Source organism: Lupinus angustifolius, chromosome LG07 (assembly GCF_001865875.1).
Source record: "Lupinus angustifolius cultivar Tanjil chromosome LG07, LupAngTanjil_v1.0, whole genome shotgun sequence".
Taxonomy (NCBI): Eukaryota; Viridiplantae; Streptophyta; class Magnoliopsida; order Fabales; family Fabaceae; genus Lupinus; species Lupinus angustifolius.
The window spans coordinates 9,948,706-9,973,658 of record NC_032015.1 but is presented as its reverse complement, the minus strand read 5'-3'; the positions used below and the strand labels follow the sequence as shown (position 1 = coordinate 9,973,658).

At 32.1% G+C, this 24,953-nt stretch overlaps 2 protein-coding genes across 2 annotated transcripts; one reads left to right on the top strand and one right to left on the bottom strand.

The window, feature by feature from the left end:
* On the top strand, window positions 9,451-16,557 carry LOC109352273 (ABC transporter C family member 10-like). Its single transcript, XM_019594183.1, has 12 exons — window positions 9,451-9,528; window positions 9,852-11,925; window positions 12,101-12,421; window positions 12,513-12,599; window positions 13,112-13,696; window positions 13,767-13,931; window positions 14,121-14,415; window positions 14,547-14,761; window positions 14,853-15,158; window positions 15,302-15,365; window positions 15,464-15,703; window positions 16,152-16,557. The coding sequence occupies exons 2-12, from the start codon at window positions 9,877-9,879 to the stop codon at window positions 16,262-16,264; spliced, it is 4,440 nt and encodes a 1,479-aa protein (XP_019449728.1). The 5' UTR covers window positions 9,451-9,528; window positions 9,852-9,876; the 3' UTR covers window positions 16,265-16,557.
* Window positions 16,997-23,267, bottom strand: LOC109352275 (plastidial pyruvate kinase 2-like). The gene is made up of 12 exons (XM_019594188.1): window positions 22,838-23,267; window positions 22,286-22,573; window positions 20,352-20,517; window positions 19,894-20,028; window positions 19,635-19,745; window positions 19,443-19,531; window positions 19,187-19,249; window positions 18,903-19,078; window positions 18,584-18,686; window positions 18,326-18,474; window positions 18,085-18,193; window positions 16,997-17,388 (listed from the first exon to the last, which is right to left on the bottom strand). Exons 1-12 carry the CDS (start codon window positions 23,066-23,068, stop codon window positions 17,281-17,283), a joined length of 1,728 nt encoding a protein of 575 aa, XP_019449733.1. The 5' UTR covers window positions 23,069-23,267; the 3' UTR covers window positions 16,997-17,280.

The window sequence follows — 24,953 nt, the reverse complement described above, 5'->3', positions numbered from 1 at the left end:
GTACTGACCCTCTGAATGAGGATCAGTTATCCCACTTTTTTGTGTCTCATTGTGTCCCAATCCAATGGAAATTTGACACATACTAGAAAAGAAAATTAAAAAAAATATAACATAACATTTTTATATGATTTGGTAAGATATAATTAGCTTGAGATATATGGACGTGAAGATTTTGGGATAGAAGATCCTGGTTCCTATTAAGACACAATAGGCCATGATTTTTAGAACAATCATGACAATAATATCAAAATCATTGTCCAATACAATGAATATGTAACGGTTTCATGATATTAAAATATAATAGGTCATGATTTTGAAAACAATTAGACAACAATGTCAAAAACTGTGATACAATACAATGTATAGACAACAGTTTTAAAATCATTACCTATTCTACTTTAAGACCATGGTTTTAAAACTATGGAAGGTAGAGCATTGTTGTAAGCAAAAAATATGGTAGTGGATCTAGATTCCAAATAACCACCCTTAGTAGAATAAACACCACAGCTATCTATTAATCAGCATCACTCATTCATATGCACCTGGTGAAAAGATACCACACACAAGATAGTCTAGAATAAACACCCTTAGTAGAATAAACACCACTACTATTTGCTACCTAGCCTCCTAAACAATGTTGTACCAAACCAATCCTCCTCACCATAGACAAGATCAAGGCCACAAATATCTTTCCACCATCGGAACTATAACTAAAATTGACACCATGATCAAAAACAAAGAACACATCCTATGATACACAAAAATGGATGTAACAGTATCGACTCATTGATCATTATCACCTCTAAGTAGACGTCACCTACATTTAGCCAACAAGCCATATTAAACCAATCCAAATTATTTATCTCAACTATATAGAAAGAGAAGGGATTCGTTTACACTCAATTTAAGTTACACACTTACACTAATTGTACCTAATGTCATTCATTCATTTTCTTAAATCCAACTGACTACATGAGTGAAACATAAAAATTATTTAAGATTTCTCTTTTTCTCTCTCATCATTTATTTCACTCACTCATTGGTACGTTAGATTTAAGAAAATGAATGACTAAGATTAAATATAATTAGTGTAACTTAAGTTGAGTGGAAACAGATCTTTCCTCATATAGAATTATTTACCTATACGACATTGCTAAAATATAAGTATATAAAAATAAAATAAAATCAAATATTATTAGGAATTAAAAATATGTAAATCTAAAACATTCAATTTTTATTTTTGATTTCACTTGGATTTGTCTATTAGGGGATTGGAAGGACAATACCTTCTTGGAGATATTCTCGTTGCCAATGTTTTTATACTACTCGAGTATTTTTTTTAGGCTTAAATGTAGTTTTAGTTCCTTATATTTTTTCCTGATGATTTTTTCACTATATTCTATTTTTAGCAATTTTAGTCTATCAATCTTTCCTATTTGACAATTTTGATCCATGCATTCAAAACATAATTAATGGTGCTGACATGATAAATTGGAGGATATATGTCATTTATCTATAAGATTAGGTGAATTATCTTTTAAAATATGAAAGTAAAAAATAAATAAATATTTTAAAATATCGGAAAACATTTTACAAAATAAAATTGAACAATGAAGGAAAATCAATGTAAGCTTGTAGACGAATAATACGTGTTCTATTATTTGTCATGTTAGAATCATTATTTACTTTTTGGATGGTGGGGGCTAAATTTGTTTATTCGAATTTCAAATTTCGATTTCAGACTTGGATTTGTCTATTAAGGGAATATAAGTATAATCTGTTCTTGGAAATATCCTCATTTAAATATTTTTATGTCACCCAAGTGTTACTTTATCCTTAAATATAGTTTTGTCACTCTATTCTATTTTTAGCGATTTCCATTTGTCAACTTTCTCTATTTGATAATTTTTGTCCATGCGTTCAATAAGCAACTAACGATATTGACATGACAAACTGGAGGATACACTGTTTTATTAGATTAAGTGGTTTTTTTTAAAACATAAAATAAAAAATATTTCAAATTTAGAAAATTTATTTAAAAGATTTCACTTATAAATATAAATAAATTTGTTTTGTTTATGATATTTTAAATATTATTTTAATAATTTTCTATTTCAAAATAATAAAATTCCACTATATGAATAACAAGAACATTTTGCATGTATATTAAAAAATGATGAGAAGCTAAAAGATATAATAATATTATAAAGTAATTTAATGTATATCCAATTTTTTACATAGTTCTTATTCCCAATCTATCTCTTAATTCTTATATTCAAATTTTATTTTTTGATTTCGGACGGGCATGTGTGTATTTGGGGATTTCAAGAATAAATAATTCTTGAAGATATTTATATCGTAAATTCTTCTATACCACTCAAGTGTTTTCTTACAGTTAAATGTAGTTTCACTTTTTTATATTTTTTTGTTCACTTTTTTTAATCGTATTCCAATTTTATTTAATTTAGTCCAACAACCTTTTCTATAGGATGTTTTCGGGTGAGATATTATTGCTCATATAAAATAAATTTGTTTTTTAAAATAAAGATTTGTTTCATCTTATTTGAGAGCTTATATATACAACCTTGAAGTTAGGTAAAAGATGTGTAACTGTAGTAGAAAGCTTATATATAATGGGGTATTTAGTTGAATGAATTAAAATAACTAGTTAACTCATCTTATTCCCCTTATAAACACATCATGTATCAGAAATTCATAACAAAAAGGTACATTTTCTAAACCTTGTTCTTACACACACCCTATGTCATTTGTTATTTTTCCTTGGTTGGATCATTGGAGTAGTTTCCTGTTTCTTCCTTTGTCTCATCTTCTTTGTAGGACACATTTAAGTGATTAGTATACTTTGACTGAAATATTATAATATTAATATATATTTTTAGTTTATTATAGAGTTTGTGTACTTTTTGAAAACTCGGTAATGTGATTGTCGAGTTTCATTTTTTTCACTAGAACATACAAGAATTGACAATTGCAGTGGAATTTATTTTCTTTAGTAATATTTTAACAAACTCTGATGGAATTGAAGTTATTTTTTTTTAATTTTATAAATGAAAATTGGCAACATAATTGAAATTTTTTGTTTTTATTATATTTTAACAAAAACTCGAATGAGGTTGTAGTTTTGTTTTTTGTTTTTTTGTTTTTTTCAAAGGAAAATCAGTAATAGAGATAAAGTTTTTTGCCTTGATAATTTTTAATAAAATCAACAATGGAATTGGAGTTTTGGATTTTTTTTAAATTTTCCAAAAGAAATTCGGCAACATAGTTTGAGTTTTTGGCTTTTGATATATTTAAATAACTTACAACAAAGTTAGAGTTTTTTTATTTTTGTTTTTGTTTTTTGTGAAGTTGAAATCGACACTCTTATTATAGTTTTTTGTTTTTTATTTTTGTCAAATGTTTTAAACTTTTTTGATAGTTTAGTGTAGCTTTATATATTGATGAAACACACATTTTATATTTATTTACTCAAATAGAAATACAAATATTATTAAAAAGCAAAGAATATTACAATATTCATTTTCTTAATTTATAAAATCTCAAAATTCTAATGATGTCTATGTGATGAAATGTCATATATAGATGATTTTTTCTTTCTTAGTGATTCAACTTTCAACAGTTGTTCATTCCACTTTTTTGTCGAATTATTTAAATATATAAAGACAAAAACTCCAATTTTCTTTTGAAAAATTAAAAAAACAAAAAATCCAACTTCATGGCCGATTTTATTAAAATATAATAAATGCAAAAAGCTCCAATTTCTTGCCGATTTTACTTTTGAAAATGAAAAAAAAAACCAAAAACTTCAACTCCATTGCCCATTTTATTAAAATATAATAAAGACAAAAACTCCAACTGTGTTGTTGATTATCCTTTGAAAAATAAAAATAAAAACCAAAAACTTCAATTCCATTTAAGTTTTTGTTAAAATATTACTAAAGAAAACAAACTTCACTGTAATTGCCGATTCTTGTATGTTCTAGTGGAAAATAAATTGAAACTCGACAATTTCATTGCCGAGTTTTCAAAAAGTACACCAATTTCGTAATAAACTTAAAAGATACACTAAGAGCATAATATTCGGTCAAAATACACTAGCCATGTAACTTTGATGTCCTTGTATAAGGAGCATAACCGAGTAACTCTCTCGGCTTATGGGCTTGTGGGCTTATGGGCTTGTGGAGTGATCAATCGAGTAAGCCTTACCCATGAGCTTGGGGGGCCCATTTTACTCATGCCAACTATTCTTGATCAATTACTTGATACTTCCACAACCTCTCTCGGTCCAAAAAAATAGAGTATATTTCCCAACAAAAAAAGAGAGTAGAGTGGACAAGTTGATTTGATGGAAAAGAATATATGAATTAATGAGTTTTATATACTATTATTGTATAACTTATTATTCATATTTAATTATTATTAATTTTTTGAAAGAATAATATAGATGAATGATGAATAATATAATTGTGTATTAATTTTTGTATTGACAATAAATAAATATTGCACTCATAAAATAAAGTGTAATATATACACACATGTGAGTATAATAGTTTGTTATACACAATTAGTTATTATCATATTCACCATCTATTTATATTACTTATTTAAAGAGACAATGATGACTAAAAATGAATAGGAGCACATCTACTATCTCACAGAGTCACATATTTGTGTCACTCCATGTACCAGAAAGTGTATTTGACAAGAAAAATATTTAATAATTATAATTTGAACTTAAATAGTTATTTTAATCAATCAAAGTTAATAATATATGAAAGAGTATAAAAAGTGAAACAACAGATGTAATATTAAAATGAATAGTGAATAATAGACTGATTGTGCAACAAAACTCTTACATTAACAATATGTATATTTCTATCTCTTAATTTTATCCTTTTAAGACAAAATTTCTATAGAAAATATTGATTATGAAAAGCAACATATATATGCTAATTTTAAGAAAATTATTATTAACTTTTTCTTTCTTATATGAAGACAACTTTCGTGTATATAAAAGGTTAGCATGTGAGTCAGGTCTTAAAATTAAAAATCATCGAATTCTAGTAAAAGTGTTTTAAAAATTACCGAAGATTGTGATCGCTTTGTGTGTTATCCTAATCATGATGAACCTAATAATGCATTTACATTTATTTTTAAATGTAGCAGGTATGCCATATCTTTTTAAATGAAAGTCACCTAAATTTAACAAAATTGCTTTTAAAATTATCGAAGAGTGTCATCTCTTTTGCTGTTTAGTTAGGTGAAAGGAGAATTGAATAAACTTTTTTCTCTTTTAAATAGTCCTCATCTCATAAGAGGGCCAAATATAATATCAGTGTATTATCAATATAAGAATTTATAAATAATCAATATATTACTCATCATTTATTTATATTTAATCATGAATAATAAATAATACAATTAAAATATATAAAACTCATATATTTAAGTGATTTAAAATAATTTTATTTAGATCAATATAAATTGGTTGAAAACTAATTAAGCTAAAACTACAATGTTGTTTTCTTACAAAGACACATGTAAATTCTATGAAAAAACTCATGGGAGATACATAACCAAGAGCAGTCTTGATTCTGGAATTTCTTCATTTGGAGCTAAAAAGTCTCCTTCGTGTATATGAACCTTTGTCACTAGTTGCATGGTCATTTCGTTCCATGGTTTTCCACCCTTTGGAATGAGTCGAAGTGAAACTTTAATGCAAAAAATATATTCAGAAAACAAATAGTATTAACATCCGTGATACTCTATCAATTAATATTTTACTTTATTAACAACTCCTAAAAGTTTTTCTAATACCCTCCCATTATATTTACATATTGTTTTCTTTAAGGGATCCAATCAAAACTCAAAAGGAATGTTGTTTTTAATGTGGTCGTATATAATACGTGTTATGTAAGAATTGTACATCGAATGCCCACATGCAATGCATAAGAATCATGTCTTAAAATAAGTATCATGGAGTGTTGTTAAAACCGTACCGGTTATCACACCGATTAGGATACTGGTATAGTGGTACAATAGTTCAGTAGTTAAACCACATGCCGGTTAAATCAAACATACCTGTTTATATTTATATATATAAACCTATAAAAAAAATCAAATATCAATCCAAAAGTATCACTTAACAACTGCAAAATATAAATAAATGACACAAGTTTACAACTCACTCTACCACACAAATAAATTTGGAGTTTTAACATTTAACACCAAACAGTCAAAGCTGTCTCATATCGAGATTATATTTTTGCACCAAATCCTATATTCAGACAGTATTCCAAGATTATACAAATGTCACTGAGATTACATAGGAATCTTAGGAACCAAAAGGTGTAATCCAATTATGTTTTGGAAGCATGTGCCTTGAAGTGTTGAAAAATGGTTGGAAAGATGAGTCACTTGTATGAGTTTTTAAGTTTTTTTTAAAAAAAAAATATGTGTATAAAAAACCGGCCGGTTTAGTCAAATACCGGCCAGTTCACCAGTTTTGACCAAATTTTGACCAATTTTAATACTTGGTCGGTTCAACATTTATACTGTACCAGTTAGGGGTCTAATTTGTTAGTTTTTTGATCGAACCGACCGTTACGATATAGTTTTTACATCATTGAACTATCATGTAATAGAAACCGAGTTGTTGTTGATCTAACAAGCTGAAATGTGAAGAATTAAAAAGCAAGACAAATAAAATATAGAAGATAAAATTACAAAAACAAATAAAAATACCCGAGAAATAAAAATATATGCACTGACAGTGTATGAGTATTATATATTATCATTATATTATACACTATTAGTTTTTTATTATCATCGACTCTTTAAAAAATAATACAAATGAATTATGGATGATACAATGAGTACATATAAATCTTTGCACTATCAGTGTATATACATTATACTCTTAACAAAGAGAGAAAAAATATATGCATTATATTATGAGTTTTATACACTGTCATTATATTATACATCATTAATTTTTAACATCATTGACTCTTCAAAACATAATAATACAAATGAATGGTAGATGATATATAAATATTACACTCAAACCTAAACATCCTATTCCAGTTATTCCGATCAATTGAGAGAATTTTCGGGCATGGTGGCAACCTGTGGAAAGATTTCACCAAAGTGTTTATAAAATTGTTTTTGCATCATGATGAAACTTTGGCTCAGATGGAGAAGATGAAAATGGTTAAGAAATGAATTTATTGAAATATTTACTCCCTTTTTTTTGTTATTTTTCTCTTGTTTTGGATTTGTGTACAATTGACGATGATGACTTATGAACATCCTTTGGGAGTTGTTTTTGCATAATATATACAGTTAAAATTGTTACAGTTGTTGGGATATTGGCTCTTATATAGAGAAGCCTGATAGGTCTATGTTACCTAGTGTATGTATTAGGTATTATATTGGGTTTTGATTTAGTTACGTACTCTTTTATGAAAGTGGTATGAAAACATAGTTGAAGAATTATTTGATTTATTGGTGAAGGTAATGTGACCATTCGGTTTGCGAAGAATATTCTTTAGATTAGGGACCAAGGATTTATGTGGTTACCTACACCTGGACAACGATTTGCTGTCTCAAACCCTATCCCAAATCCTGTCTCAGACCAATCTTATTATGCCATGCGAGTTAAAAAAAATTAAATATTTATAATTTTATCAATTTTACTTCATTATAATTGACCATGAACATAATTGAAGACATGGTTGGGGACAACAGATCCTATCCCCTAACCTAGGACATTAGAATATAGAACAATGAAATGGAGATTACATGACATTAGAAAAAGCGTATTGGCAATTCATTTTGAGACGCTAATTAATAAGGGGAAGGGACACCAAAGACCCCAATTGTATACAAGCTTTCTTATTTATAATAACATTTATAAGTTGATTAAATGATAATACCACCATATCAAAAGACAACTAATATGCTTTGATAAAATTGATATCTTGACTAACTAAGATAATTAAATCATATCTAGATACAACTTAAAAAAGATTGTTAATCTAATATTTCGATTAATAGATAAAAATGAATCAACTTCTAAATGTTTTTTTTCAATTTCTAAGTTTAAAATCTAATAACCTGCTATATTTTCTTCACTATGTGTATAAATAAGTGACCTCATTCTACAACCACCTTTTTATTAAAATATTTTACTAAAACAATAAAATTCATCAACTTAGAAAAACTTTCATAGGCTATTATTTCAAAATAATGAAAATCTAGACAAGTCATTTGGCTCATATTTTCTTCTTGTAATAATAAAAGTTTAGGTGAGTTAGTTTGTTAAAGTTATGGCCGAGTTCAAAACTGTAGGAGCACTTAAACATGTATTTATAAAGATACTTATAAATTACTTTTCAATAAGGTCTTTATATTATAGATGAGATTCAAACTCATAATCTTATAGACTGAGTGTCAAAATTTATATACTTACTATATTCATTTCACACTTGAAATATAATTGTTAAATAATTACTAAAATAAATCTCCCCTCTAAAATGATAAAATTCACCGGTCTACAAAAACTCCCTCATGCAGTTATTTCAAAATAATAAAAATCCAAACAAGCCATGTGACTCCTATTTTTTTGCCTTTTAATTGTGGGAAAATAAAAATAATTCCATTTCTACATCAACTACATTAAGACAATGAAATGAATGGACCTCTATATTCAACATCTTCATTACCTATCCTCTATTGTCATTATCATGAATGTGTTTTCTTTCTCCATTTCCACAAAACGTGAATTACTAAAATTTATTTCTTAAACTGCTTATTACTAGTCTTTGAGAGTCACTAGAGCTAAGTGATACAATGAATGAGTACCATCGTTCAATTCCTGATGTTACAAAAAACTATTTCCTCTTTTTAATGGAAAAAATCGAATAGGAGTCTTACAACAAAGAAAACTCTCACCGAACACGTGAACGAGTTAACCTCATTAGGCTTGAATAAGATTGTGATTGTCACTTATAAAGATATGGTTAGAGTGTTAGAGTCCGTTTGCGAGCTGTTTTTTGGAGCGGAAGAGAGAGAAATGAAAAACTTACAAGTTATGAAATATATTTATGAGATGTTTTAAATTTCTTTTTTCCTTCATTCCCCTCTAAAATCAAACTAACATACAGACCCTTAAGGGTCATTAGAATAGGATGGTTCAATTCCTTATGAAGCCAATTAACCCAACCTACTTTCAATTAAAGAGAATAAAATATTATCTATTTAATTAAACACTCCGGATCACGTGACCACAAAAGCAAAATATACTTAAGCCTAAAAGCTAAACTACAAAGTCATTAGTTGGCCATGAATTCTTTAATAAAATGGTTAAACTTTGGAACATGAGGGACCATGGCCCTTTACAAACATGGTTGGAACTCTTACTATACCATATCACAAATTTTCCTATCTTTAGATGGATTCAAATGGAGTAAAATAGACTGAAATGATATTAACTTTCATAGTACGGTAACATAAAAAAATAATTTTATTGTGTTAGCCTTTTCCATTTATCATATCTAAATGTTTTTTTCTTCTAATTCTTACCTTCCTTTTTGCTTATGTAGCATATATAATTCTGGCTTTTTTGGGTGTCTTGTCCTGAATCATTTCTCACACTTGAGTACTTGACAAAATTAGAGTGAAGTGTAATTATGTAGGTATTCATAAAATGTGGTAGCACTAACTATAATTGAAATATGATATGACATGTGTATAAGTATATGTGACTAGTATTATTTAGTGAAAAACCTGAAACCTGTTGCATGGTTTTGTTTCCCTTTATGTTACAGAGTTTGAGCAACAAAGAGAAACTACATGGCAATGAAAGATTTTTGGAGCATGTTTTGTGAGGATTCTAGTTGTTCTGATACTGAAGGAAAGCCTTTCTGTTATGATTTCAAGTATATGAAAGATCCTTCAACATGTATCAACCATTTGTTGATCATTTGCATGGATGTGTTGCTGCTGCTGATGCTATTCTTCATGAAGATCCAGATGTTATCATCAAAACCATTTCAGGGCTTAGTCCAGGGCCAGGTGCATAAATATTCAAATTTGCAACTAGTTTCAGCCATAACCAATGGATCCCTTGGATTAGTGCATTTGTGTTTTGGCATATGGATTTTAGAGGAGAAGCTGAGAAGAATAAAGAATGCTTTGCCTCTGGATTTGTGGTTGCTAGAACTATTTCAGGGATGCACATGGTTGTTGATTGGTTTAACAGTAAGTCTTCAACTGAAACAACTTCCAAGGACATGGTCGCGGCTGTTTTTGGTTTTTCTTTTCTTGGTTTCTGGTTTTTTCTGTATTTTGTCCTTGTTTTACGCAGTTAGCGGCGGAGAACTATCCCTTAAGGTAGCATTAGGTGTCCTATCTTTTCCAGGAGCAATTCTATTGCTCGTATGCGTATATAAGTGTGAAGACGCTGATGGAGGAATTGATGAAAGCCTTTATGCTCCTCTCAGTGGGCAATTGAACGGGATTGATTCTATTAGCTATGAAACTCCATTTGTCAATGCTGGAATCTTCAATAGGATGTCATTTTGGTGGTTGAATCCATTGATGAAAAGGGGTCAAGAGAAAACACTTCAGGATGAGGATATCCCAAAGTTGCGTGAGTCAGATCGAGCAGAAAGTTGCTATTTGTTGTTTGTAGATCAACTGAGAAAACAGAAACAAAAAGAGTCAGCATCACAGCCATCGCTTTTTTGGACAATAATCTTGTGCCACTGGAGAGAGATTTTGATATCAGGAGTTTTTGCACTGCTGAAGGTACTAACTTTGTCTTGTGGTCCTCTACTTCTTAATGCCTTTATATTGGTTGCTGAAGGTAATGAAAGTTTCAAATATGAAGGTTATGCATTGGCCATATCACTTTTCTTTATAAAGATCATAGAATCCATATCACAAAGGCAGTGGTATTTCCGCACTAGACTAATCGGTATGAATGTAAGGTCACTTCTTACTGCAGCCATTTATAAGAAACAATTGAGGTTATCCAATGCTGCTAGATTGACTCACTCAGGTGGTGAGATAATGAATTATGTGACCGTGGATGCTTATCGGATTGGAGAGTTTCCATTTTGGATTCACCAGACATGGACAACAATTGTCCAACTATGTATGGCATTAATAATTCTTTTCAATGCTGTTGGCCTAGCAACAATTGCCTCATTGGTAGTGATAGTTCTCACTGTGCTTTGCAATACTCCACTAGCGAAGTTACAGCATAAGTTTCAAAGCAAACTTATGGCGGCACAAGACGAGAGATTGAAGGCTAGTTCCGAGGCTCTCTTGAATATGAAAGTATTGAAGTTGTATGCATGGGAAACCCATGTTAAAAATGCAATAGAAAGCCTAAGAAATGTGGAACTTGAATGGTTATCTGCATTCCAACTAAAGAGGGCATATGGTGTATTTCTCTTTTGGACTTCACCTGTCTTGGTATCAGCTGCTTCCTTTTGTGCATGTTACTTTCTGAATGTTCCTTTACATGCAAACAATGTTTTCACCTTCGTGGCAACTTTACGCCTTGTGCAAGATCCAATTACGAACATCCCGGATGTTATCGGGGTTATCATTCAAGCAAAAGTTGCATTTGCCCGGATTGTTAAATTCCTTGAGGCACCTGAACTAGAGAATGAAAATTTCAGGAATAGGTGTTTTAATGAGAATCTCAGAGGCTCAATTTTATTCAACTCTGCTGACTTTTCATGGGAAGATAATGCATCAAAGTCCACACTAAGAAACATAAGTTTGGAGGTTAGGCATGGGCAAAAGGTGGCTATTTGTGGAGAAGTTGGCTCAGGCAAATCAACCCTCTTAGCAGCAATTCTTGGAGAAGTTCCAAATACAAAGGGAACTGTAAGTTTTTATTTCTTTTATGCACAAAGAATACACTCTTAAACCCGTGATATTCCGATTCGTTATAACTTGGCTGAGATTCCTACTTATCTGCTAGCAATTATATTTAGAACATAAGTTCAATATACTTCAGATTGAAATTTTCCGGTCTTTTCTGAATCTTTCTTTATTACAGATTGAAGTTTATGGAAAGTTTGCATATGTTTCTCAGACAGCATGGATACAGACAGGTACAATACAGGAAAATATTTTATTTGGGTCAGCTTTAGATGTTCAAAGATATCAAGAAACACTTCACAGGTCTTCACTGATGAAAGACCTTGAGTTGTTTCCACACGGTGACCTCACTGAAATAGGAGAAAGGGGAGTTAACCTGAGTGGAGGTCAGAAGCAGCGAATTCAACTAGCTCGTGCTCTTTATCATAATGCTGATGTATATCTCTTGGATGATCCCTTCAGTGCTGTTGATGCACATACTGCCAAAAGTTTGTTTAATGTAATGAGTTATGACATCTTCCTCTCTTCACATACTGCATTTATATATTTTGTGCCACTCTTTACTGAAAACCGGCATCGAAACTTGGCAGGAATATGTCATGGAAGGACTTGCAGGGAAGACTGTCATACTCGTGACTCATCAAGTTGAATTTCTCCCAGTCTTTGACTCTATTTTGGTAATTTCTTTCATCTTAAGGCATTGGTTTCATCATTATTCATCTTTCCTTTATTTGTTTTCTGCATGTAACTAATAACTGTAAATTTGTAACGAATAAGTTGCGATTTTTGTAATCATGTCTCTGCTGGTTACTAAGATCCTTATTGTCTTTCATGGTTTCATCTACCTTATCAGGTTCATAATTAGAACATTGCTATTTGATGAAGTACTTGTCTTTTATCCCTCATATTTATCCTCTTTCTAACTTAGTGTTTGTAATGCTTGGCCGAAGCATGAAGCATAATATCCGTTGAATGAGATTGCATTGATGCCATTAATATGGAAAGTATCGTTTGGTTTACTTTTAAGACTTTTGGCTGAAAACTTCAAAAGGGAAAGGAATATACTGGAGTGGACTCATTAATTTTCTATTCATTTAACCTCTTGTATCTGGTTAACTCATTTATGCAGCACTCAAGTTGATGTAGTTCAATGAAAACTAAATCATCTATTAATATGATTTCAATACAGTTGATGTCAGATGGCGAAATCCTACAAGCTGCTCCTTATGATCATCTATTAACCACAAGCCGAAAATTCCAGGACCTTGTCAATGCTCACAAAGAGACTGTTGGTTCTAACCAGCTTCATGACCTTATTTCTGCCCAAAGGCATTCAACTGCTAGCGAGATTAAACAAGCATACACGGTGAAGCCGTTTAAAGCATCGAACGGAAATCAATTAATTAAGCAAGAAGAAAGAGAGATAGGAGACGCCGGGTTAAAGCCTTACTTAAAGTATCTGAATCAGATGAGAGGTTACATATACTTGTCTGTGACTGCCTTGTGTCACCTTACATTTGTGATTTTCCAGATACTGCAGAACTCATGGATGGGTGCTAATGTTGATAATCGTCGTGTCAGCACATTGCGATTGATTGTCGTTTATGTGTTGATCGGTGTTATTTCAACATTCTTCATGTTGATCAGAAGTCTCTTTGTAGTTGCTTTAGGTCTTCAATCATCCAAAAACTTATTTTCACAGTTAACGAACTCCCTTTTTCGTGCACCTATGTCTTTTTATGACTCCACACCTTTGGGAAGGATACTTAGTAGGGTAAGCATATTAAACATTTTTTTTCTTTGCGCCTATCTCTTTGTATTTTGACTGTTATTTCCTTGTTTAGGTTTCAGCAGATATGAGCATTGTGGATCTTGATATCCCATTTAACCTTGCTTATACTGTGGGAGGCACTATAAATTTTTATTCAAGTCTTTCCGTTTTAGCCGTTGTCACTTGGCCAGTATTGATTGTCTCTATACCATTGGTATATGTCGCAATTCGTTTGCAGGTAATGAAAAGATTGTGCTTTGGTGTCTGCATTTTTTTAAATAACATTGACATACATAACCAATCAAATTTAACTGCACAATGCTCATTCTTCTTTGAAAGGGTAAGTTCAGGGTGGTGACTAATATGTTTTAAATCTACGCCTTTGATATTTTGATGGTGCTAATTTTTATTTTATATATCTATATAGAGATACTATTTTAACTCTGCAAAAGAATTGATGCGGATGAATGGCACGACAAAATCCTTTGTAGCTAATCATGTAGCTGAGACTGTTGCTGGAGTGGTAACAATAAGGGCTTTTGAGTCGGAAGATCGTTTTTTTGAGAAGAATCTTGATCTAATTGATGTCAATGCTAGACCTTTCTTCCATATCTTTTCCTCAAATGAGTGGTTGATCCTACGGTTAGAAACAACGAGTGCAGTTCTTCTTGCCTCGGCGGCACTTTGCATGGTTGTGCTTCCACCTGGCACTTTCTCCTCTGGTGAGACTTCAGCTACTACTGTTACCCTTTGGAATATTATTGTTTGAGTCATAAATCATAGTCTTTTATCCTCTGACAATAGCATTGTCTCTCCTATTTAAGTTTCTTAATATGAATATCCATTGTTCCAGGATTTATTGGATTGGCCCTTTCTTATGGACTTACATTAAATGCTTCCCTAGTATTTTCAATTCAAAGCCAATGCACTCTAGCAAATTATATAATATCCGTCGAAAGGCTAAGTCAATATATGCATATACCAAGTGAAGCCAAAGAGGTGATCGAAGGAAACCGTTCTCCTTTGAATTGGCCATTTGCAGGCAGAGTAGAAATAAATAATTTGCAGGTACTTGTTAATTATCATAAGTTATTGCAGCATAATGTACAGAAAAAATATGACTTGAACTGAATTACATAATTTGCATATACCGAATCAGATTCGATACAGGCCTGATGCCCCGCTTGTACTGCATGGGATCACATGCACATTTGAAGGAGGGGACAAGATTGGTATTGTAGGCAGGACAGGCAGTGGAAAATCCACTCTTATAGGCGCTTTGTTTCGTCTGGTAGAACCTTCAGGAGGAAAAATCGTAGTTGACGGAATAGATATCTCTTCTATTGGCCTTCATGATTTGAGGTCACATTTTGGTGTTATACCTCAGGATCCTACTCTTTTTAATGGGACAGTCAGATATAATTTGGACCCTTTGTCTCAATACTCTGATCAAGAAATATGGGAGGTAATTAATTCCTACTATATTATGTTGCAGTTTGTGCTTTTGTACTTTTATTACCAACAAGAGGAAGTTTTTTCTGTTTTTTCTATATTAATTCTTTGCATGATAAATGTGAACTAATTGAAGCTTCCTTGTGATTTGTGAAGGTTCTTGGGAAGTGTCAGTTAAGAGAAACTGTCCAAGAGAAAAAAGATGGCTTAGAAAGTTCAGGTAAACTTTCAAGTTTCATAGTTGTAAATGTACCTACTAACTATGCATGAATCACTTCTTTTCTAGTTACTAATGACTAGTTAGTAAATGTTACACAGTTATTGAAGATGGATCAAACTGGAGCATGGGACAAAGGCAGCTATTTTGTCTGGGACGCGTACTTTTGAGGAGAAGTAGAATATTGGTACTCGACGAAGCAACTGCATCAATCGACAATTCGACCGATTTGATCTTGCAGAAAACCATTAGAACTGAGTTTGCAGATTGTACAGTAATCACAGTAGCACACAGGATACCAACTGTGATGGATTGCACTAAGGTTCTTTCCATCAGTGATGGTAAGTTACCAAGTTTCATAATGCATATTCATTGTCATTTATTTCTAGTAACAAACATTTTTCAGACTAGCCCATTTTCTATGTTGACCTCAATCAACAAAAAAGGCAAGTAAAATCTCAAATTAAAAACCCAAATTATAAATCAAATCCCCAAAGACTATATAATGAGTTTAATATCATGTACAGTTAATGTAAATATTTATACATAATCGTTACATAATTCACCATTTATTTATATTCACCTATCTACATTACGGGTCTAGTTACTTTCACCTATCGAGAGGGTAATTGACATTGATGTTGTTGGTTTAACAAATATGTCAATATGCTAAAAATGGAATACTTTGTTTTCACCCTTGAACTTATATCCAAAGTGAAAAGGTGAAGAAAATATATGATTGTTTACTTATTTTCTTCTAAGAAAAAAATGTTGTCGTTGTATATACAGGAAAACTAGTGGAATATGATGAGCCAATGAACTTAATGAAGAGACAAGGATCACTGTTTGGGCAGCTTGTTGATGAATACTGGTCTCATTTTCAGTCTGCAGAATCACATTGACCCTTGCAATGATTTATTTTTCAGACATATAAGAAGAGATATGAGCTTTTAAGGATTTTGATTTAGAAGGTTCTTGTCTTTGTCAATGAAGTTGGTAATATGCTATATTTTGTGTGTTTGTACTTTCTACAATTGTTAATTTGTTGTTGCTTAACTATGCTTATTGACTTGTGCAATAAGTTTGTAGTTTTTGATTGGTAAACTGAAGGGAGTATAACTTTTGAGAAGAAATAATGTAACTTCTAAAACCTAGTTTGTGTCGTAGCTTTACAGAACTATAAGTTTTTAATAGTTAATTTCTTTGTTTTTTTTCCTTTATTATTTTTGGAAGGTGACATTTGTTACCCAACACAAATTACATTATTCTTACTATTCCCTGCCCTTTTTTCTCACCCCACTCATTTCCGGAAAAAATGATGTAACAATGTAGAACCCTTTCTTCCCTAAAGTTTTTAATAATAAAATAAAATATTATTATATATCATTTAGTAAATTCCAACAAGATAAGCAATAGTTATACTAAAAGATATAAGTCGTTTAAATAACTATTCAACTACAGTTATAATTTTTCAACTTCAATCCCGCAATATTTCAGTTCACAACTATAATTATAAATTAATTGAAGGGACTACTGTGGGTCGTAATTTTAAATATTAGGGACCGGAATAATAATTTAAATTTATTAAAAACTAAATTAGTATTTACATAAGATATAAGGTATTGAAATGGATCTTTATTCTGATATAAGAGCTAAGCGCCCAAGGCAGCGCTTGCTGAAACCATTTTCATTCACTTTCTCACCAAAATTTCAATAACATCTGTGCTATAGTTTGACTGTTATAAATTTAAAAACATGACTACAGAGACAAAAAATACATTACCAATAGTAATAAAAGAGAAAGTGAAACCTATGCAGGAAACAAACGACAACTGCGTCGACCCACGAAATGACATAAACTTAATTATGCTGAAACATAATTAGTGGGCACTTTCGAATGTCCATCAATATTTTTGTTTTACACTTTTCGGACCTGGATATTGTGAGTAGATTGGAACCTCCATATAGGTTGTCTACCACTTTGTAAAAGTGCTACTTCTTCTCCTTCCTTCACCATTCCTTGTTTCTGCACATGTAAACCATACACAAACAAAATGAATTAGAGAAATGATAGGAAACTCTTTGTTTAAGCATTTAAGCAAGGAGTCATATATAAAGAAGAAGCTCAGTGACATTGGAAAAAACACACCTAGATCAATGTTCCTTGAAGTTTATACTATCATTACACTTACCTCCCTTATTCCACTTACGCGGTAAGATTGCATACATCTACTCTCTCTAGACAGCCAGACCCCATTAAGTGGGAGTCTCGTACACTCGTACATTGGGTCACCCTTTTACACTTACCTCCTTTATATGGATGGTGATGGAAATTAGACTAAGGGAAGGTGAGTGTGACTTTTAAAACAAGAGGAGCACTGAGTGTAATTACGTTGAATCTCAGCCGAGTTCAATGTGATTTCTCTGAAAATCCTGTTAAAAATATTTTTTTTCTTTGGTTCAAAAAGTTTTTCATAAGGAATTGGAGAGCCTATTATCCCTGCTCACTAGATGGATAGCACAAAACTACTCATGTTGTAGCTAAGGTTGATTAATAGAATCAGCAAACAATTCCACAGGGAGCAGGCAAAAGTTGGCATACACCAGTAGTAAGAAGATCATACGAAGGTCCATGGTTAAAGTACTTCAAAATGTTAATTGTTAGAAGTAATTTGAAACTGGTTCTGTATCATTTCACCGTATAAGGTTCTCCGAACATTACCTGCAGAAAATCCAAGGCTCTGATGAAAGTCGCTTCAGCATCATCGCAGAATTCCATGTATATAGGACAGACTCCTTGATACAAAGCCAGCTTCTGTTTTACCCTCTTCCTGCATCACCAACCAGATTAGAGATTATCAAACTGTCATAGACATAAAGTATACGCATAAAACTGATTCTAAATTTTCCAATATGTAGAACCCAAGTTTTGTTGTCAATAAGAGAAAGGAGGATGAACTCACTCATCCGTGAAAGCAAATATGGTGCCAGAAGGTCGATAGTGGCTCAGTAGGATAGCCATGAAACCTGTTCTAGTGAAGACAACTGTTGAGGTTCCAAGAGTATTAGACATCATGGTTGCATGGTATGCAAACATCTCACTCATGTGGTTCTACATAGAACCAAATAAAAAGAATATAAACACATTTAAGTACTGACAATCAAATGACGAAAATGCAATGGATAAAACTAGTCATGGAAAAAATGCATCGAATATGAACCTTGAACACTTGACCGATATTAGGTGGCATTTGTCCACCATGTATAGTGGCTTCTGTCCGTAATGCTACTGTGTGCATTACTTTCACAGCTTTTAGTGGGAACCTGCATTATAATAATTTAATCTTTCCTATTGGTTCGGAAATAAAAACAATCAATTAATGAAGTGCAATATTTTCACAGCATCAGTCCATGCCCTTGCTACTGTGTAAACTTTAGAAACATTGCTGGTTAAGGCCCATATTTGTCTTCAATGGCCTTAACCAGTAATGTTTCTATAGTTTATACGGAAGCTTTATTCCATGAGAAAGAATTACTTACTTTCCATGAGCAGTTTCTCCAGAAAGCATTATTCCATCAGAACCTTCTCGAACAGCAATTGCAATATCTGATACCTCTGCTCTGGTTGGTGTTGGATGAACAATCATGCTTTCGAGCATATTTGTTGCCACAATAACAGCCTTTCCCATGCTACGGCACAAGCTGATTATCTCTTCCTAAATTAGCAAGCATTATGGATGTTAATAAGACCTCGGATTGGTATCTAGTCATCTAAGGCAGTCACTAATTGATAATTACAGTATCTGTTGCCACCAGAAGTTTACCTGCAAAAGCGGAACCTCCTCGATAGGGAGCTCGGCACCAAGATCCCCTCTGGCAACCATAGCCTAAACAGGTAGAGAAAAGAAGACGGGTAAACATCAACAGTCTAAGCAAGTACACCACAAACTATCCGTACACATTCAGCAAATATTTTCAAGCTCAAACAAGATTCCTGTATTTACTATACTCTAAATATTCCACACTTCCACAGAAACAAGCAGCATGCATGAAGAAACAGTACAAGAATCAGGTTATCACCCCATCTGATGCAGTGATAATTGAATTCAAGTTTGGTATAGAGTCCGCACTTTCAATTTTTACTATGACATGTATATCAGCACCACAGCCTGCAGCATTGAATGTGAAATTTGTCACAATTATAATCTAAACATGTAGGAAGCTAATCATATCTATTTGGATATATATTTTTAAAATGTTTTAGACATTTACTTTTCAAATAATTCTTCAGTTCATGAACTACTTCAGCATCCTTAACAAAAGAGACAGCATAGAAGTCAACTTGGTTATCCACTCCAAATTTGATATCGTCCCAATCCTTCTCTGCAGCAAATCAAGGTTGAAGATTATATCCACAGGAAACCACCATAACATCAATCCCAATTACCAACCAAGTACAATCACAAACAAGCAAAGAGATATATATTAATAGAAAATCATCAAGAATGGGATTAATAATCCGATCTCTAACCAGTAATTGAAGGCAGTGTTGCACTTTTTCCTCTAACATTCAAATGTCGCCTTGACTTGAGCTCTCCTCCATCAACAACTTCACATTTGACAGAATCCTCTGTCTTAGATGTAACCAAGAAAGACATCATACCACCTACATCATACATGAATTGTCAGAGCTCGTTGAAGGATTATTGAACTATAGCATAGCATGCTAGTAGCATACAAGGATTAGATTTAATATATTTTCACCAAAAGGGTGATCTTGGGAGACCTATACCTAAGAACGTTATTTTTGTAAAGATTACAAGATTGCGCTCATTGCAGGACAAACTCTTCAATGAAAGTTAAAGAAACGGGGAAAATAATTCCGATATTCATATTATGAACTTTTTTTATAGGATTCTATCATTCCCTTATCATAGCACAAATCTGTAAGTAATTTGAGCATTTCAACTCATTAGTTGATCACTGTACCATCAACAAGAAGCATGTCCCCAACTTCCACATCATTGACAAAATCATCATAGTTCACACTGACACAATCTGCAGTTCCAACACCTCTTTGAATAGTAAAAGTAAATTCCTGCCCACTATTTAATAGGACTGGTTGGGGCAAATCCCCACTCCTAACTTCAGGACCCTGTAAACAAAGAAAAAGAATTATCAAATAACACAAAAAATACCTGTTTGAAAACAATGTTTGAGAGCAATTTGTGTGTAAGGCTATAAGCTGTACACATGATCTTTACAATCAATCAAAGTAATCAAAGGGATAATTTGGAGATATACAGAAGCTACCTGACAGGGCAGTAATCAATAGTTAACTTACAGGCTAAAAATCAGTAGCCAACTTCACAATTTCTAGCTAACCATTTTAATTAAAAGTTGGCAAAGTACTAATATTTAAATATACACGACGGTTCCCGCTCTCCTAGTTCCTTGGACCAACTTTCACGGGCAAGCTTCAGGGGTTTCATTATAAGTAAAGTTGTTAACTTTAGACGGCAATATACAAATATGGTACTATATAGTGTATTTGGTTGAAGTGTAGCACTCATATTTTTAATGACATTTTAATGGCTGTAGCTAATTTTGGATCAGCATAGTTAACAGCACAACCCATTGGATGAAGGTGAGTTTAGCAATGCTGGAAAAGGGAACTTGGATATCTATAGAATAACAGTCACTGTTGCATCCCACTATTGTGGCATTTCTCACTGCAATAGTGAAGAGCTGTTCCACTATAAACATCCAGAAGGGGATTTCTGTTCCACTATGCTGCTATAGTGGCAGCTAGGCCAGCTATTGGAGAACCTTGATTAAGATAAGATTAGGCAATTGGCTATTAGGTGTCGAGCACATTGCCTCTTTAAGGGGTTCTATTCACATATATTCAAAGGAGCAGTGCACAGCCAGTCTGCAGGTGCTCCGGGTCTGCAGAGTGTGGTGGATATTATGATCCAATTGCACAGCACGGGACTTGAGACCCATGTCACAAGTATGGGATTCTAGAATGGGGTTTATATGACCTTGGTTTCTCATATCATAGTTATCCACTTCTCCCAAAGTCTGTATTAATACCACAAAAAAACCCTCTATTTTAGGGAATTAGTTGATAAAAAACCATAGACAAAGTTAATATTGGGTCCAAGGGGCCAACTGCTACCTAGTCCCTTTGGGAGACACCAAAGATGGGCCATTAATATACAAAGTAGCCCCTTGCACAAGCCTTGCATCCACTCTCCTATTGTCCTATAACAATCCAAATTACAACTTCAATAGTGCATTATACAAGTAAGTCGTAGGACAAAGGTAAAATTGGAATTACTTACAACAGAAGAGGAATTTATTTGTAGTATTTTATGTTTTAGTTTTTCATATTTGCTATAGAATATGAAATCTCTGTTTACAAGATAAAACATTCTGACAAAAGACATCCCAAGGGTTGTGTATCATTATGATCGACTTAGCTTTTCTATATAAACACCAAGCAATATAAAGCTACCAAACAAAGATAGTTACGAAATAAATCAGTGTTTCTTACAAGAAGGAAGAAAGCTAGACATATTCCTTTAATTTGAGTTGAGTTCCCCTTAAAAATCAGTTCTTTCACTGAATTATCTAAATTAGATATATTAAATTCAAAATGTGCAACATGCAGCTGCATACACAATCTTGTTTTCTAGAGGGGAAAAGGTACAACTTTCCAATGAGCCGGCATGTCTTTCACATCTACTTCCAAGGAAAAACTTAAATAATATTTATACAATAACAATAATTTGACAAATGCAGTCAATTAGTGTGATCCAATTAAATCATTTCTGAGGAAACCAAACCAATTAAAGTCCAATACTAAACTGTAATAAGTGAAAATATAATGAAAAAGAGTAATTGAGGGAAGAACTAACCTTCGTGTCAAGCATAATAGCGATGACATTGTCCTTGGATTGTGCATTATATTCTTTAACCAAGTCAATGACTTTCTGATGAGAAGCATGGTCTCCATGAGACATATTGAGGCGAGCCACATTCATTCCTGCCTCGGCCAGCTTCCATATCATTTCCTTAGTATCGGTAGAAGGACCAATAGTACACACTATCTTTGTCTTGCGCCTAAATGTGGGCTTTGACCAGATTCCGGCAGAATCATCACCAAATTTCTGCGCACCGCGCAAATGCTGCAAATGCTCCTCAATCTAATCATCACATAAAAGAAAAAGGGTCACACTGATATTCACAAAAAAACTCAACCACTTCCATTTTCACACATTTTCAACCTCTGGGTCTCTCTTATTATATAAACTACTTTGAATAAGCTAAAAAGAGCTGATAAGAAGGGACTTATTTTTATTGGCTATTTTCATAAGTGATTTTCACCAGACCAAAAAAGTTCTCTATACGCCATTCCAATCGCCCCCATATATATAAAATTTTCAGCAAGGGACATAAAAAGAACGAACCTTTGAATCATCTTCAGGTGACACAGGGACAACATTCACTGATGCAGATTTTCTTGCACTAACATGGAAGCTTCTGAGACCAACTTGGGAGCACTTGTTCCTATATGATTGGAACACAATTGAAGAAAAAGTTGCAGGCTTTAAAAGCTTCTGAGCCGTATCATATGCAGATCCAGAACCAGGAGACAAAAGGGTACTCCCAATGGATCCTGTAGCAATAACCTGAGACATTGTTAGAGAAAGAGAAAATGGGTGGTGAAGGTGTTGGAGAAGAAGAAGAAAGAAGAAGAAGAAGAAAAGGGTGCGAAGTTTTTAAGAAGGTGGAGATGGAGATTGGAAAATTCGGCGCTAAAATTGGCGGAGGTGTAGGACGAGGTTGGAACCTTGGGAAGGAGAACCTCGTTTTTATCGAAAAATGTGGAACTGTTAATGTCAACTACTTTTGTGTCTGATTTCGAACATCTAGATTGGCCCATAACATATCAATTTTGGGCTCAATCATCACCATAGGCTTTAAAATTTACACCTTTCCTTTTTTGAAATTTCCAAAATCCCTCATTAAATTATGGAAACTTTATTCTCTCTCTTCCTCCTTACACCACCTCTATTTCATCAATCCACATACTTCCAAGTAATCATAAGTACTAAATAGAGATTAAACTTTTAATGATCATAATTTTAAATTATATTTTAATAAAATAATTTTTAAAAATAGGGTAATTCTTTCGTATTATGATTCTATATTTGAATGAGAATTAAAGTCATATTTAATTGTTAAAACTGTACTGGTTATTAAACCGATCAGGTTATTGATATAGTAGTATAATAGTTCAACCGGTAGTTTAATAATTAAACTGCATGCCAGTTAAACCAGTCATATTAGCTTATATATATATATATATATATATATATATATATAAAACAAATTCAAATAGACAGATACTCAAATTTATAATCCATATTGATAATTTACTCAAAATTCACATTAACAAACAACTTTGTCATTAAAAAATTCAAAGTCTGAATTGCAAAACATATATCAATCCAAAAGTATCACTTAACAAACGCAAAATATAAATAAATTTGAAGTTTTAAGATTTAACACTAAAGAGTCAAAATTGTCTCATATTGTGGCTTCATTTTTGCACCAAATCTTACCTTCAAACAGTTGACTCAAAGATTACACAAATATCACCGAGATTACACACCAATATTAAGAACCTTAAGAACCAAAAAATGTAATTTACATATGCCTTGGAAGCATGTGCCTTAAAGTATTTAAGAATGGTTGGAAAGAGAGATGTTATTCTCATATCCGTAATTTGATAAAATCGTTAGAGATGATTATTTGTTTATAATTATTGATTTATTTATAATTAATTTCTAATTGTTAATAGGTATTTTTTAGTGTGATGTAATGAATGTAAATTGATAAATTTTTAAATGGCAAATTAATAAATAAACTATCAAAAAATAGATTTTTGGAAAGCTACTTAAGATTTCTAAGATGGGATCTTCTAGCTTCCTCAAAGTTAGTTTCCCAGAAGTTGTTTTTCAAATACTATAAGTTCCCTCAAGCATCCACCCATTTAAATTTTTATTCACTCAACACCTTTAGTAGTTTTTAGACAAAGTCAAAACAATATAAGTTACTTGAAAAGTTACAAGGTTGCATGTGTTTCTAAGTCAAACTATTCTTGAATTTTTCAAATAAAAATTTTCATAGACCGATTAAAAAGTCATACGATATTTATTAATTGGGGCAATTAAATATTATATTAATAAATATAATTTTTTTAAATGTAATACTATATAATTATTTATTTTAAATAAGTGATTTGGTAAAATATTAATTATTCTTAATAATCATTTATTTGTTTACTTATGTACAAAGAAAGACATCATGTATACACAATTATTTCTTTACTTATTTATAATTAGTAGTAGGTATTTTAATGTGGTGTAATTAATGTAATTTGGTAAGTTTTCAAATGGTAAAACTAATCAATAAATTATTAAAGGTTATTTTGGATTTTGGAAAGCTAGTTGAAAATTTCTAAAATGTGATCTCGTACCTTCCTAAAAGCTAGATTTTAACCTAGTTTTTTAAAAGATA